The sequence below is a fragment of the Lytechinus variegatus genome, chromosome 11 (assembly GCF_018143015.1).
Source record: "Lytechinus variegatus isolate NC3 chromosome 11, Lvar_3.0, whole genome shotgun sequence".
NCBI classification, from domain to species: Eukaryota; Metazoa; Echinodermata; class Echinoidea; order Temnopleuroida; family Toxopneustidae; genus Lytechinus; species Lytechinus variegatus.
The window spans coordinates 2,327,228-2,344,288 of record NC_054750.1 but is presented as its reverse complement, the minus strand read 5'-3'; the positions used below and the strand labels follow the sequence as shown (position 1 = coordinate 2,344,288).

At 34.5% G+C, this 17,061-nt stretch overlaps 1 protein-coding gene across 3 annotated transcripts in view; it reads left to right on the top strand.

The window, feature by feature from the left end:
* The first annotated feature begins 17 nt into the window (after positions 1 to 17).
* Positions 18 to 17,061, top strand: part of LOC121424591 (epidermal growth factor receptor substrate 15-like 1) — a 43,182-nt gene continuing 26,138 nt past the window's right edge. For 2 of the 3 annotated variants that reach the window (XM_041620338.1, XM_041620341.1), the window contains exons 1-5: positions 18 to 85; positions 5,993 to 6,037; positions 10,616 to 10,753; positions 13,485 to 13,580; positions 16,211 to 16,279. In XM_041620338.1, the coding sequence (XP_041476272.1) occupies positions 59 to 85; positions 5,993 to 6,037; positions 10,616 to 10,753; positions 13,485 to 13,580; positions 16,211 to 16,279 (375 nt within the window). In that variant the 5' untranslated portion in view covers positions 18 to 58. The remainder of the gene's footprint in view (positions 86 to 5,992; positions 6,038 to 10,615; positions 10,754 to 13,484; positions 13,581 to 16,210; positions 16,280 to 17,061) is intronic. The other variant, XM_041620340.1, reaches the window with a different exon arrangement.

Below are 17,061 nucleotides of genomic sequence, written 5' to 3'. Positions count from 1 at the left end.
AGAAATTTCACCGCAGCTGGCGCTGCTGCACATTTATTAATTTGACCGAGCGATCAAGATGGCTACGTTCCCGTCGATCAGCCAGGTAGGATACAGAGTATTAAAGTTGTTTTTTATTCCATATATAGTTTAAATTATAAATATTAAGAGGAATCGACCCATTTATGAATCGTTATATTTTAGGAATATGAGGCTAAATACCATTAATGTATACTGATATAAATATTATTGTTACTTAAATCTCGACCTCACATGTCCCTTCTTGAGCGAGTTGAGATGAATAAAGGCGATTGTCGCTTGTTCGGATTTCACGTGAGAACTCACGGGGCAGTGGCGGACGGACAGTGGGCAGCAAACCTGCCCTGCCCACTCTTTGTCCACTGCACACCCTAAATAATTCAGGTCAACCTGGCTCTTTCCTCGTTCTTCTATTTAAATTATAGTAGGCCTAAAGACCACCTTTTTGTGTACTGTACTGTTGAAGAAGAAGGAAAGGAGAGAGGAGGAGAACTTGAGAAGATGGGAAAGAAGAACGAGGAGAAGGGTGGAAAAAGAGAAAAAAAGAGGAGGAGGATGAATTTATTGGTGGGGAAGGAAGAGGAGTAGATCTAATGAGCAGGAGAAAATTGAAGAGAGGGAACTTTGAGTTCGACTCATTTTGAGAAAGTAGAAACATGAGCATGATGAGGAGGAAAAGAAATGTAAAGTCTACTAGAAGAAGATAGATCTAGTGATTCTACTAATGAAATCATTCAATTGTTTACTTTAAGTTTAAGTCAAAGTACAATTTCTCATAAATATATTAAACTTTCACCACAAATGGAACTCTATGCACATGGAGTCTATAAATTATAAGATGTAAAAATTAGCCAAACTCAATTTTCTTCTACAATTAGTTTCTGATCGCACCCCTCTTCCCATTTAAAATGTTCTGCTCACTTGAAAAGGCAAACATGTATTTTCTGTGCGAAAAGTTGAAAGAACTAATTACTACAAGAAATCCTTCCCCAATACAGCGAGGGATTTGAATACCCTCCCATTCGACTTAATTTCTAATAACAAATTGATAAGTCTCCAGCTTGACTAGGATGGTCTTCTCTAGCCGACTTCTATTTCCTCCAAGTTGAGTGATGTTCCAGCTGGAGCTTTGAAACATACCGACCGTGAAACCGTGAATCGACAATATCACTGAATAGCTCTTTGTTATTTAAAAAAAATAAAGACTGAAGATATGCTTTTGACATCTTTCACTGTCTTTCTATTTAAATTCCCCCCTTTCGTTTGATTTGGAAGGAAAGTTTTCCCATGCAATTATTTTTGTATGCATTCAGTAATACAAGGCTGTTTAAGAAGTTACATACCACCCTTTGGAAAACAGGGTCACTGGGGTCTGGGGTTCTGATGTACAAGCAGAAAATTTTATTTGTATTACTAGTATTTGTATCCTGCCTTCCTGTATTTGATTACCATGTTCGACATTTTCATGTGACTTTGACTTTGACATGACTTTTGAGATATATGTACATATTTATCTTTTATAATATATTGCTGTAATATTACATGTAATTTTGATATTTTGTTAATTTTAAATCCAATGTTGATGCCCACTAGGAGAGGGTTGGCCACCCAGTGGTGGCACTGGTTTAATATTGATGTTGCTGACCACAGAATTGGTCACATTATTTTAATTTTGTCTGCCATCTCAAACAGTATGTATCTGTAACTCTTCATAATGGAATAGAAATTGTTTGGATGAAAAAAAAAAGGTTTGTATGAAATAAAAATAGATAGATAATAATAAAATCCAGTATAGTACATGAATTATAGAGCATTTTTCTACTTCAGTTGATTTGAATTCTAACTTTTTTTTTAAGACATGAGGAGGTGATTCTCAATTTATATGTGTAAATATCCTATGAGATTAAAGGAGAGAAGAAGGAGATGAAGAGGATAAAAAGAAGAAGAGGAGAAAGGATGTTTTGTAATGCTTTGTATCCAACATGTATGTTTAATTGATGCCTGTGTTTTGTTGTTTGCTTAGGGAGGGGGATTACATGTACATGTAAGGAAGAATCTCCCAATTTTTAAAGACCAATTTAGTCAATTTGTTTATTTTTCAGAAATTTGAATTTTCATTTACTGGTACACTGAATATTACAGTCATCAATCCATCTTGATTTTGGAAAATTGCAAATCGTTTTGAGTCGGCTGTTGTCACACAGCTGCTTGTGTATTATCAAAGCTCATTGTTATCTGTATGCAAAAGTGCTCTGTTATAAGAAATCTACCTGTACTATGTAGGCTGTAATCCAAGTGAGGTTGTACAATGTTTCAAAGAAATAAGGACAAGGATTAAAAAAGTAATGGAAGTATGAAGACTAATCACCTCTTATTACTTTATTTCAAGATCATATTTATATTAGTTTTCAGTCCTCATTTCATGATCAAGTGTAGGCAAATGCCAAATGGATAAGGGTAATATTAGTTCACAAGACCAAGGTCAAGGTCAGATGTAATTTGAGGTCAGTAAACAGGTAACTTCAAACATAATGAAAAGCTAAGATCTTGAATTCTCAATTGAGAATTCAAGATTGAAATCATTGTCCTCATTAAAGTTGAACATGGTATATTGGTTTAACATGAATCATCAATTACTGTTGAGTATACTGTTGGGTTTCTGGGCTATTAAAATTGAAGGTCATTTTGTATCAATGAGCAGATATAACTTTCTACATTAAAAAAAAGCAATTAATGTTACACAGCCACAAGGCTGAAATTAGCATGCTTACATTGTCATTCTTGGGTAAAAGCAACAGTTACAATATAAATACATAATGTACATGTAGGTACTGTACATGTACGTGTGACATACATGTACTGTATTTGTTAAAGGTCAAGTCCACCTCAGAAAAATGTTGATTTGAATCAATAGAGAAAAATCAGACAAGCACAATGCTGAAAATTTCATCAAAATCGGATGTAAAATAAGAAAGTTATGACATTTCAAAGTTTCGCTTATTTTCAACAAAATAGTTATATGAACGAGCCAGTTACATCCAAATGAGAGAGTCGATGATGTCACTCACTCACTATTTCTTTTGTTTTTTATTGTTTGAATTATACAATATTTCAATTTTTAGGAATTTGACGATTAGGACCTCCTTGCCTGAAGCACAAAATGTTAAAATAATGGAATTCCATGTGTTCAGGGAGGAATGAAACTTCATTTCACATGACAATGACGAGAAAATAAAAATATTTCATATTTCATATAATAAAATACAAAAGAAATAGTGAGTAATGTCATCAACTCTCTCATTTGGATGTAACTGGCTCGTTCATATAACTATTTTGTTGAAAATAAGCGAAACTTTAAAATGCCATAACTTTCTTATTTTACATCCGATTTTGATGAAATTTTCAGCGTTATGCTTGTTGAATTTTTCTCTTTATATTCAAATCAAGTTTTTGTTGGGGTGGACTCGTCCTTTAAACAATTTTAAAGAATTTATTAAACGTAATAAAATTGAATGCAAAATATCCTTACAATTCCATAACGATGTAAATAAAATTGATGATTGAAAATTAAAATGTACCTTGTTCATTATTTAAAACTTACAGATAAACCTGTGTGAGAACTGAGATGTTCATTGGATATATGTCATTCCTACTATTCCTACATGTAGTCGAGGTCAAATGAACAATATCAAATAAATTTTGTTTGTTTGTTTTTTTTACTTATTTTGAAGAAAATATTAATAATTTGTTTTTATACATTCCACAAAGCTCATTTAAAAAAGCCAATATGAGGGACATTGTCCCTTCATGGCCTTGGATTTATTCATAGGTCAAAAGAAATGTTTGATATTATTATTATTTCTGTGTCACAAAGTTAGCCCTGCTGCTACATGAATTGTATTTTTATTATGTAGTCTTAGAGACTTCTATGGGTGTTCCATTATGTAGTCAATAGGGACGCTCAACTAAATGTATTGTAGATCAGTACTCTACACTCGAGAGTCTGATCGAAATATAGGGATTGTCATGAGATAGGGCTTTTGCTCATAAATCATAAATAATACATTTAATTTTAAAACGATTTAACGAAAATGCTCTAAAAAAATTAGGCAAATATTTACAATGTTTTTGTAGTTACATTAGGATTACACATTTCATTGGCATATTTGACGGAATAAAATATCATTTTATGTTTTTGAAGATTCAAATGGGATTTGTCATTTGTTTTTATAGGCAAAGGTTTAAAAATCAGATTAACCATATTATGCAAAGTTTCTTTGCTTCTTATTCCTTATATAAATGCAGCTACATCGTATGAGGTCTAGAACATTAGAATCGCTTTTGATTAAACTTGTTCACTTGTCTTGTATTTCAGATATTGTTCAAAGTATCATTTGTTTATTCTCAAGTGACTGTTCATGTACATTTACGTTATTACAAGTATTCACACAAATGAACAGAAGTATTAATTCTGTAGGGCATACAGTGCTTGTGATGTGCATACATGTACATACTTTAACATTAACTTTAACATATTTTACACTGTATGCTTTATAACTTCAGAACATCTCCCTGTGCTTTAAATGTCACTGGGTGGTTTTAGACCACCTCACAGTTCTTCGGTTCCAGATAATTTCTGATTATCTGATCAGGAAATTTACCCCGATCAGAAAATACCAGGTAATCTTGGAAATGTGAAAGCAAATTACGTGTTATCTACCCGAAAGAAAATACCCGCTATTTTTAGGTACTTGTCAAAATAACGAGAATTCTGCAGGGATTTTTCCAAGGTCGCAGGTATTTTGGCGATGTTAAAGCAAATTACGGGAACTTAGCGTGTAGTAGGGCGTGGGCGCCATGGGTGGCTGTCAAGCTTGCGATTTTGAATCTCGCACCTTGCTTGCTTATCAGACCATCTAATGCGCATGTTTGTAACTTATCCTGAAGAGTATGTTTCAGGGCAGTTTGAATGTGGGAATAATTAACGGGTATTTACTTGCGTGAAAAAAGTTCTCGTAATGTAGCGGGGATTCTTGAGATTGAGGCGGTTTGAAACCACCTACTGCGCAAGAGTGGACAGGAGGAGAATTAGAGGCAAGATCTAAATGTAATCTTGCCGGGTACAGCCATGCAATATTCAGGGGAGAAAATGAGAATCCATGATTACATGTAGGTGATTATGATAGAAGGATGATGAAAGGATCTGGTTTATTAATAGGTTCTGCGAGACTTCTGATTGATACTCCATAACCCTATGACTCATGCCTGAAACTTCACGCAAACACTATACACTTCCTGACTATGAAACAGAAAGGCAGGGATAGTACGTGTGTTGTGATAATGGGTGATATGTAGGTGTAAAAGCCAACTTTTGTTCTACTTCCATATACTGAGCCTGTGTATTTAAGAATTCCTTTTTGACACATTTCTTGTTGAAAACATTTGAATAGTGGATTAGTATCATGTCTGTCAGGTATGACACTCTGGTTCTCTACATGTTATTATTGCCCTGTAATTTGGCAAAGCTGTCAATGAATTATATTATTCATTTAAAGAAATTTGTCTTTCATTTTTGTTAAAGAATGAAGTAATACTCATTGCATCTTGAAAACAGAATATATTTTTTGTTAGAAACCTATAAAATTATCAAAAGAATGATAGACAAAACAATGAGAATATGAGTCAAAGAAAGAGAGCAAAAAGAGGAGAGAGAGAATGGGGAGGGAGAAAAGGAAGAGTGATGATGAATTTTGATGTGATTTGAATTGATATAAGAACTACGTTTTTAAATTGAATGTTCAAAAAATTATACAGAACTTTTGCAAGTTTGTATTGGATCATGGGATAGATCTATAGATGAAGCTTTATTTGAACTGTATGTGCCCTATGTTTTTGTTTCATTCTTCAAATAAAAAAAAGATCAATTTGTAATATATTTGATCAAAAGACTTATTTTTGTTTGTCTCCCATACAGGTTGCAGGGCCCAATCTAACAGCGTATGAATCACTCTTCAGACAAGTAAGAATTTTTTTTTAAACACTCCCCTTTGAATTCTGTTGGTAGTATGGTCTTTTACTATTTCTATTGTAGATTGTCCTCAGTCTATGTATTGAACATATTTATCACTAATTCCTAAAAAAAAAACTATTGTACATGTATGTAAATAAGTAAAAAGTACAGAAACTAATAACCCAATGGACCATTTAAAAAAAAGTAGAAAGTAGAGTTTGATAAGAAAGTATGCAAACTTCAACTGTAGATCAACATGTAGATATATCTATAGAATTCTGATTAGTTTGTCACTGAAGTATTACAGTTTCACATCAGAATCTTGATTAAAATCTGTAGGTCAATTGCTTTTGCTTTCATTTTCATAATTAATGGTGAAATTTTCTTGTTGGATAATTAAAGTGTTCTTAAGAACCAGGGATCTATGGAAACAAGTTTTTATTGATCATGTTTTATCATCATTAAAGACTTTAAAGGATCAGCTTTGTTGAAAGTAGAAATTTTTTGAATGTTTGAATGAGAGTTTACCATCATATCTTAATGAATAATCAAGTAGATAATCAAATTCTTATTGTTTATTATTAAAGACAAAATGGAAGTCATTACTAAACTTACTATTATACTGTACATATACATGTACATGTAAATTATGAAAAAAAAATATTGAGGTTTGTTACAATCCATTTTGAGAATATGGGGACAGGGCAGATGCATGCATCAGTGTATGAAGGCTATGCCTAGAAGAATTTCTTACATGTATGTTTGCTTTTAAGAAAAATAGAAACCATCCAAATGGATTTCAAAGAAAGAAATGCAAACATCAAATTCCAATACATACGGTATACATTTCGATTAATAATCAAAAGCTGTAGGTCCATATCACAATTCTTACTTTTGCTTCCATTTTCATTATTAATACATTGAATGTAAATGATCAAAGCATTTACATGTAAAATTTAGTTGATTCCTGCTGACTGCCTTTTAAATAAAGTTTGTAGAGGAACCCAGCCTTTCTCATCTTGCAAGACCTTTTCCTTTACATGAATACAAAGATGAAGCATGATGAAAATTATGATTTTATATCAATTATCATCCCCACTCTTTCTTAAATATTGTTGTTGTTCATTGTTTAAAAGATTCATTTCATAACTGAAGAATATTGATCTTTATTGAATACACATATTAGAAATTATATGTCATATCCTGTATTATCACAACCAAAACATACATGTATACTGAGCACGTTCTCTTTTACATGTCACAACATAATGTAGTTGAGCATTATCAATTCAATATAATATTTTAGAAAATGCTCGATACTGTGGACCAAGTGCCAGACAGTAGCACATTTTTCCCTGGTCAAGCACTACCTGTAGGATTTCCTGTAGTCCCACCCCATTCACTATTTTGTATTGTAAAGCAAGTGATTACTTATATAGATCACAGTGAAGGTGCTTTCCTTGAGGGGAAATGTCACCCGGAAACATTCTGTCATAGATCACAGTGGATCTCAGGAAGGAGATATTTAGACTTGTATTACACTACAGCATAAAATACTCTACCAGGGGTGAATGAATCGTAAATGAACTTACATTGTGTGAGAAACCTTTTGTAGTAAAACTCTGTCTTTTTGTACTTGTAAGATCATTAAAAAAACACAATATGATTGTCATAATCAGTTTACGAAATGAAATACGGTAGAGATAATGAAAATATCATACATGTATATAAGTGATTTGCCTTGTTAAAATGATAAAAATGATTGGTTATATATTAAAGATAATCATATTAATGTATTTGTTTTCATAAACAAATATCAAATTAATGGAAAATTATGATTTGATGTGAATTACAGTAAACTCTAGAATCTGTGATGATTTGATAATACAAAACTCCCCAATGGCTATGAGATATTCAAATGGGATGTTTCATAAATTGGATATCCTTGAAATAAAGAAACCCTTTTCATAGGATGGACTTGAAGCAGATTTTAAAAAAATATTTTATGGAGAATTAAAATAAGCATTACATGTATGTTATACTCTCATTTAATTGTTTTGAAAATGTCAATAAATATCAGTCCAAAAAATAAAAGATAAGAAGGGGAGACCGAAAACTACCTGCAGATTTTAATACTTAACATCTAGAGTTGATGAAATATAAGGAGATGCCCTAGATATTTGTCTTCACTTTCATACTCTTCAGATAGTAAAGTAATAAAATATTTATTTTTAGGTTTTCAAGTATGATGCGATTTATCACATGTAGTTTGAGGCTGACTGAAAACTGTATTGCTTTTCTTACATTTTATTATATGCAGCAAAATATAATATTTTAATTTGTTTGCGAAGTGAATAGTATAAAACAGCAATGTATCATATCCGTGGGGGGGGGGGGGCACTCAGTACATACAGCGCGTCCCCCAAAAAATGTCCCTCTGACATAGGACTGAATTAATTCTAAAGTGTGGTAGGATTCTCAAATAAATGTTCATGAGTAGAAAGCTCATTTCATGTTCTAACTTTTATGAAAATTTCATTGGTCGCGCTTCAGCGATTTTGAATACACACTCTGTTACGTAACAGTGGTGCATTTTAGCTCATTCCAAGTTTGCAGCATTGATGCATTTCTTCATTGTCTATGGCATGTTAACCCCCATTCTTACATCCATGATCTGAGCAGGGATAATTCCCTATCATTTCTAGGCTCATCAAATCGTAAACTTGAGCATGTTCAGAAGGACAAGAAACATGAAAAATTCAGTTTGTTTGATGATTGATAAGGAAGGGGAATCAGTGCACCAACTTGAAAGAAAATGTGAATGATGGATGAGTAAAATAAGCTGAAAAAGGGGGAATCAACAAGTTAATCACCCTTTGCAAAAAGGAACTATACCAAAGAAAATTTTGACTTTTTTCTTTTAAGAAGTTACACTGAATTATTGAACTTGACCTCAGTAGCTAATTAACTAAAAAAAGTAATGAAAACAAAAATGCAGTATTGTTGGAATTATGCATGAAACAGACATGACCCATTGTCTCAATCATTGTGCATCTCATTTTTATCAAACATGAAATGAACTGTCAAATACTGTTTTTGCCCTTCTGAACATGCTCAAGGTTGTGATTTGATGAGCCTGGTTAGATCATGGAGATTTCCCTGGTCAGATCAGGGAATTCCTTGGTCAGAACAAGGAGATAGAGGTGATATCTCCTTGGTCAGAATGGTCAAAGGGGGTTGATATGCAAGAAAGTGCAGAACACAAAGCAGTGTTGCATGCATATAAACTTGGAATGGGTTGAAAAGCACCACTGTTTAATACATAGGCTGTGTATTCAAAACCACTGAAGCAAGACCAATGAAATTTTTATAGAAGCTAGAACATGAGATGGACATCCTAAATCCATACATTTCATTGAGAATAAATTTTATTTTTGGAAGTTATTAAGCCGCATATCAGAGGGACATTTTATTTGGGACGCGCTGTACATGTAATGGGTGGTGGTTATGGGTATGTGCAGCAGAGAGAACCCCCATTTTTACACTCAAATTTCTGTTCAAGGCACAGTATTTTGATGTTATTGAGAAAAAGAACATGGAAAGCAACTCCAAAGCCCCAGTTTTTTGTGTAGCCCATGGCACGTACATGTACCTACCACTTTTGTGGTCGAACCCCCCCCTTCCTTCATAGACTTCTTATATGTACTTAATGCTTTATTGTTAGTGTTACATGCAGATTGTATGACTTGAAATTTAGCTTTGAATAGGATTTTAATTTCAAAGAAATATTAATTTGTTACTGTACTTGTATACATATTTTTGATAGGCTTACTAAGTTATATGACCTACACTCCTACAATATACAGTGTATGTACTATGTAACCAAAAGAGTTCATTACATGTATTTAGTTTAATCATTTTGCTTTGTGGAAGGACTATTTTATATAAACTAATCTAGTTCAACAATTTTTAAAAAATAACTTCCCCCAACCACCCCCTCCCCCAAAGAAGAATGGATGATATATGATTTGGTACATTTCTCATGTATATACATGTACACTGTACATTGTTGTGATTTCCTTTTCACTTTCCCCTTCTATTCCTAGTAAAAATAATATATTTTCTATCAAAGTTTTTTTTTTAGAAGTGAAAATATTTCAAAAATATGAATAAAATTGTTTATATGGGAGGAGAAGAGAAACTTTATTTTTGTTTTTCCTTTCGCCAAATTACCTGTATTTTTTTTCAGTTTGTCCCCAAATGCTTGTGCCTCATTGTTGTTCCTTGATTTCCTTTCCACTGTAGTGTTAATACATGTATGATGCATTTTTACAATAAGCAAGAAGTGACAACATTAGTATGAGGTACATGTACTTAACTTCTTGACATTCAATGTTTTACATTTGCAGTCTGCAGTATATCTGTTGGATAAATTCATTCGTATTAAAGTAAACAGTGTATAGAAAATACATACAAAGCGGTACCACTCTACAACTACATATACATGTTCATGTATATTTATTTTCTTCTTGATTATAATTCATTATACATCATGTCTAATCAGTGTTTATTCTGAATTATTTGCAGGTTGATAAGAGTGGCACAGGAAAGATAGGAGCCATAGATGCAGCAGCTTTCCTCAAGAAATCAGGACTAAGAGAAACCATCCTCCATAAGATATGGGAGCTTTCTGATCCCCAGGGGAGGGGGTATCTAGACAAACAGGTAGGGGTCAAAGGTCATCTTGCCTTCAAAAGTGTACCAAGGTATCACATCAAAGAAAAACCGATCTTGCAATTCATCGGTCTGAATCCTATCTATGGAGGAGTCTGATGAAAAGCATCCAAATTTAAATAGTAGGAATCAAGGGGAAAAATTAAATGGGGTTCATTCCGGGGGGGGGGGGGGGGGGGGGGGGGGGGGGGGGGGGGCACTTCCATTCACGAGTGGATACCATGCGCGACCATAAGGTCTCGAAAAGCACCCTAAACACGTACATGTAATTTCCATATTCTGGAAATGCACCCCTTAACAAGTATTGGCGTGTGAAACCCTACCCTAACAAGTATTGGAAACAAAACGATACTCTTGGCAAATATTCCCTGAAATGAACCCCTAAACAAGTACGGGTCCTTCGGTCGTCGGCTTTACCTTATTTGCTTTAGTACGACCCCACCTTCTACACCTCGCACAAATCGGACTCTAAACACGGAAGTGTTGGGGCAAAAAGGACATCCTTTATAAAAAGATTTATTTTGTTTTATCATCCCCGCAAATTTGACCCTAAACACGTCATTTTCCGAGCGAAATAGATACCCTTTTTTCATTATTTTTGTGTTTTTGACACCCTTATCATGTTACGTACATGTACGTAACGTGCCCTATCGTGAAAAAGACATCCTTTTTACGTGTTTTTTTTGGTCGCGCATGGTATCCACTCGTCAATGTAAGTGGCCCCCCCGGGTTCGTTGCGATTTCACCCCCCCCCCAATGCTTAAAAAAGCATTGGAAAATAGAAATAAAGCCCCAGAAATTTATCATTCACTGCAATGTAAAAGGCTTATCCAATGATACAGATTTTAATAGGCTGCAGATTGTGAAAAGTAGCCCAAGAAAATGAAAAATTATCTTTTCGCCTGCCTGCAATACATAATGTGCATTATGCGTGACCACGTGCATAATATTGGCCGGGTTTCTGTAAAACATTTAGAACCGGGCCAATAACACATTGCCTTTAGTGGGGTTGATTAGGTATTCAAGTGGTCATACATTGGGCTCTGTTAAACTGATTTCAACCAAAATTGGGCTCTACATGTAGATGTTTTTTCATCTTTCTCCACTGAGATATTGGATAAAATGCAAAAAAATTATGACTTCGCTTTGTTACTCTATCGTGTATATAAAGGCTTATATTCAGTGTTCATATTTTTTATGTTACTTACCATGTTGTATATAAACCCCTTAACACTGCATTCCACAAAATGCACCTGTGAATGTGATCAGTAGTTTAATGATGTTGCTATGTTGGGCATTCCTATAGTAACATGGTACAATATTCGTTGTCAAAGAGCATCATATACTCCTAAACCCGAATTCATTGCTACAGATTACATGTATATTATGTTCTTGTATATATATATGTACCTACATGTACATGTACATGTAGCCTATTAGAAGTTTAAAAGCACTTCACAGTTTTATGCTTGCAATAACGCACATGTACATATTGCCATAGGAGAATATACATTTCATTTTAAATGTTATGGTTAGGATACACAAGGGGGAATCTGAAACAACCCAAGTTTTATAAAACTTGTTACAATAAAAAATTGCATTAACAGTAATAAGCTACTGAAACCCTTCAATCTGATTGGCCGAGAGATTATTGGTTTATATAACAAGTCTTTGTGAAACAGGACCTTGATTGTCAAACATCTGATTGGCCGAGAGATTATTGGTTTATATAACAAGTCTTTATGAAACAGGGCCTTGATTGTCAAACATCATTCATTCATCCATACCAATAACATTGTTATTCTTTTGACAAATCAGGTATACATGTAGTTCCTGCTTTAACATGTACATGTAAATATACATGTACAATCGGTTTTCTCTTGATAATGATTCATATTAAAGGGTTCCTATTTTATGTGCCGTTCATGTAGTTTGGAATTGGAACTGATGAAATATGCAGTATTTAATCATCATTAGGGCATCATTATGTGTTGCTAATTGCCTCTCAAGAGATAGACTTCTATAATCCATAAATGTGTTTTGATACACTGTAGATGTTTTGTACAGTCATGTAGTGTACAGTACACAGTACCTGCAATTCTTCTAGGTGAACTACTTTTATACATAAACTGTAACTTGTACATACATGTATGTTTGTTGAAATTATACACTCTATTATTAGTATCATACCTACAACAAGAATTCTAGTAACACAATCTTATTATATACATGTAGGCTATTCAAATTACATTTTTTAAGGTGCAATTTCCTTCCTTTTTGTATACATTGTGTATAACACTTGTAGCATTCAAGTAAACATGTAGACCACTATACAAACATGATAATTTGAGGATTTCATTGTGATTATGCATACATGTACGTACATGTAGTCCAATCTCTTTTAGTTTTAAATTTGTGTTTTTTTTTTTTAATAGGTTTTAAAGAGGTCAACACTTTATTTTCTTTTGGAAATGAGCTTCTCTCATGGTCACCTCCTCCTCTCTTTCTCTCTGTTTCAATCTCTCTCTGCGTCTCTTGTGCTCAGTACCGACTTTCACCTTTTTTCTCCATACCCCCTGTGCCTTTCCTTGAAACCCTGTTTCTCCATTATACTTGTGTTATACCCTTCATAATTTCTCCTTCCAACTCTCTTCCTTCCCTCTATCTTTTTTCTCTTTCTTCTACATGTAATTGTCTTTTTTTTCTTGGCCTCCTTTTTTAGGCATTTGTGGTAGCCCTGAAGCTGATATCGCTTGCCCAGAATGGCAAGGAAGTAGCCCTGTCTGGATTGGCCTTGCCAGCACCTCTCCCCAATCTGGTATGTACATGTGTGGACGAAATTTGTAAATATTTTGTATTGTGCTTGGAGATAAAATATGTAATTGAACCCTTGTTCCTCAAAAATATTTGAATTCTTTTTTAAAGAGAGGAAGACAAAGCCGCCTTTCGATGTAGATTTGTACTGTAATATGCATCCGTTTTGTATTCCATCCAATATTAAGTGAGTGGGGTGTCAATTGCCCCCCCCCTGAAAAAGGAAAAAAATTGGGGTAGAAGGAAAATCCCATGATGCTATTGTAACATAATCAACCATTATATATATTTTTTTAAATATTTCTATGACATTACATATAGTTTAAAGCTCATGTAAGAATAATGATGTAAATTGAGTACACTGTACTTGTAGTACATGTACACACAAAAAAGGGAAGAGTAGGGTTTTTATAGACAGTATTACCTTCATGGAAAAATTCATTGCATTTGGTTTTAAAGTTGGCAATTTCCTTTTTTTTGGAAGATATTTAGTTGCAATGTGTTTTTTTTTTCCAGAAACCATATTAAACTCTATTCCTACTATAAACACAATATTTTCCTTGTTTCATTCTCCTTTTTTTCAACTGTAACTGTAACTGTTTAAAAGCTGTAGAAATAATTCCTGGGGGGGCACTCGACCAAAAAAGTGGTGGGGGTGTGCCGCGGGCGAGACAAAAAACGGGGGCCTTGGAGCGGGCTTATTGCAAAACGGAGGGTCCTCGGAACGGGCTTCGGAACGACAAATGTTTGTGAAAACGGGGGTCCTTGGAACGGATCGCCAGCGAGTGAGTGCGTATGCATCCCTATGGAACGGTCATGCGTGCATGATGCAGCTAGCGCGGCCTCCGCCGGGGGAGCTCTGCGGCCACTTTTCACCAAATTGCAGCTCATTCAATGCGATCGGAGCGGCGTAACGAAAAATATGCGAAGCTTCGGAGCGGATTTCTCTCTTCTTTTTCTCGATAAGAAAAAAATGCTATGCCTTGGAGCAGCTTTCTTTGTTCTTTTTCTCAACAAGGCAAAAATGCTATGCCTTGGAACGGAAATTTGAGTGTGAAAATGGGGGTCCCCTCCGCGGCACATACCCACTATGCATTATATACTGAGTGCCCCCCCCCCCCCCCCCCCGGGGAAATAATTGCACTTGATTGGGAAAAGTCCTGTTTTATACAAAATCTAATCTATGAAAGAGGGCCCTACATAGTTTAATCATGATGTAGGAAGACATTATGCTGTACTTGATGACAGATTGGAAAGGTTACATAAACGTGCAGTCAGATGGTGTGTAGTAATTGGATTTATGTACATGAACATTCGACTCAATCTGGACCCAGTGCCCTTGTTAATGCTTGATTGCACAAGGAAGTGTCTATGTACATGATAGACACAGCCTGTAGTGCTGTGTATTTATTGATTCTATTGAATTATGTTAACAGTCAATGTTTGGCTGATTAAAGTCACAGTCTTATACTCTACAGGTGTTGTGTTGGATATTTTTGCATTGCAAAATTGATTTAAAATTTATATACTTTTGATTAATTTCACTTCCATTTCATCTAAACTCAATATTGTTTGTTCTTTAACCTAATAACAACAAATTCAAGTATGTGTGTGATATTATACAAATAATGAATGTTTATGAGTGCAATGGACAAAATACGTCACGAGGTGAGGAAATAATGTTCCATTCAATGAGGCGTAGCCTAGTAGAATAGATCATTATTTCATCTTTCACCAAATGAAGTATTCTGTCCATTTCACAAATGGAAAAAATTCATTATTTGGTTTATATGACACCTAAAAATTGATTCTTTTTCATATGAAATATATTAATATCAATGCAAAAAATGCTAATGCAGTGCGAGTTCGGTCTGTTGATGGTTACTTCATTATAACATGAGCACTGCTGGTGCCGCAGCTGCAGTCTCGGTGCACACGTGCAATGGAAAAAATCGTATGGATCCAAAATTGCACGATGAATGGATCCAAAATTGCACGGTTGATGACGTCATTGCAAAATGGGCTGAATGAACGATATCACACAACCAATCAAATCACAAGGATCTATCTGTGTGTCATATAATAAATTCTTAAGCTGCAGTTTAATAGATGTATATTGAGAATTGTATTCTAAAGTAACTGGTTACTCTTGTGGTCTGTTTTATCTGATGTACATTGATTTAATTTCTTTTGTCTCTTCTACTTAAATCTCTTTTGCCAAATCTACAGTTTTGATTTGATAAATGCCACTTTCATTGAAACTAGATCACTATTCCCCTGTCACATTTTGAGTACTACTTATGACGAGGGCATTCATTTCAAATTTTATTGATACATTAATGTGTTTTCATTGATGTGGAGGTTGTGGCCCAGTGGATTAGTTTTCGGACTTTGAAATAGAGGGTTGTGGGTTTGAATCCCAGCCATGGCGTAATTTCCTTCAGCAAGAAACTGATCCACAATGTGCTGCACTCAATCCAGGTGAGGTAAATGGGTACCGGTAGGAAGTAATTCCTTATAAAGCTGTGTGCGCTATGAACGCCTAGCTTAGCCGGGTAATATAGGAGCACCTTCAGCACCTTACAATGTGGATATGTGCGCAATATAAATACCCTATATTATTATTATTTTCAGGGTGGAACACCTCCAGTACACGGTCGATCAGGAAGCCCGGCAATGGCCGATGTCCCTTGGGCAGTATCGGTAAGTCATGTGACCCGGGATGTGTTCAATGTCTGATTTTCAAATTTTAAGAGCAATATGAATCATGATTCAAAACGCTAATATTACAAATCACAGAACACAAACACGATCAGCGTTGCACCGATCTGATACATTGATCGTCTTTAAAATCCCTGCTCTCAAAATCTAACATCGGTGCAACCTCCTCTGCGAGTGCACAATTAAAGACTCAGTTGTGTTCATTGTCGCATTTCGTTGCATTCACAATGCTGAAGGTTGTGAAATCTAAGCTGATCGTTATTAAAATGTACTTTCGAATCGAGCCATCGAGATCTGAAAGACATTTGCTTTGGAATGGGGACATTAAACACTTCCTTTGTTCCTCATTATATCTGCATTTTGTAATCACATTTTTAATCATGGTTCATGTTGCTGTTTAGATTTGAAAATCGACATTGAACACACCCTTATAATTCTACATGTATCTTAACAAAGTATTCTTCGATGGATAAGATGCAAGACAATATTAGAATGGCAGGGATGATTTGTTATACATGTATTCTGATCATTCTGTTTCACTACAGGGAAACAACAAGTGTTATTTTTTTTTTGCGGGGTTTCCTTTTTTAGACTCACTAAATTGCTACATCAATTTAGTTCAGAACTGACACAATACAATGTATATTTCAAATGTATATTGGCTTCTGTTTTTTTCCATTGTTTAAAGACATTTATTATAAAGCCTGTCAGAAGTCATTTGTCTTGTATTAAATGGCTCTCCATCAAGCAAGTTTCATATGACA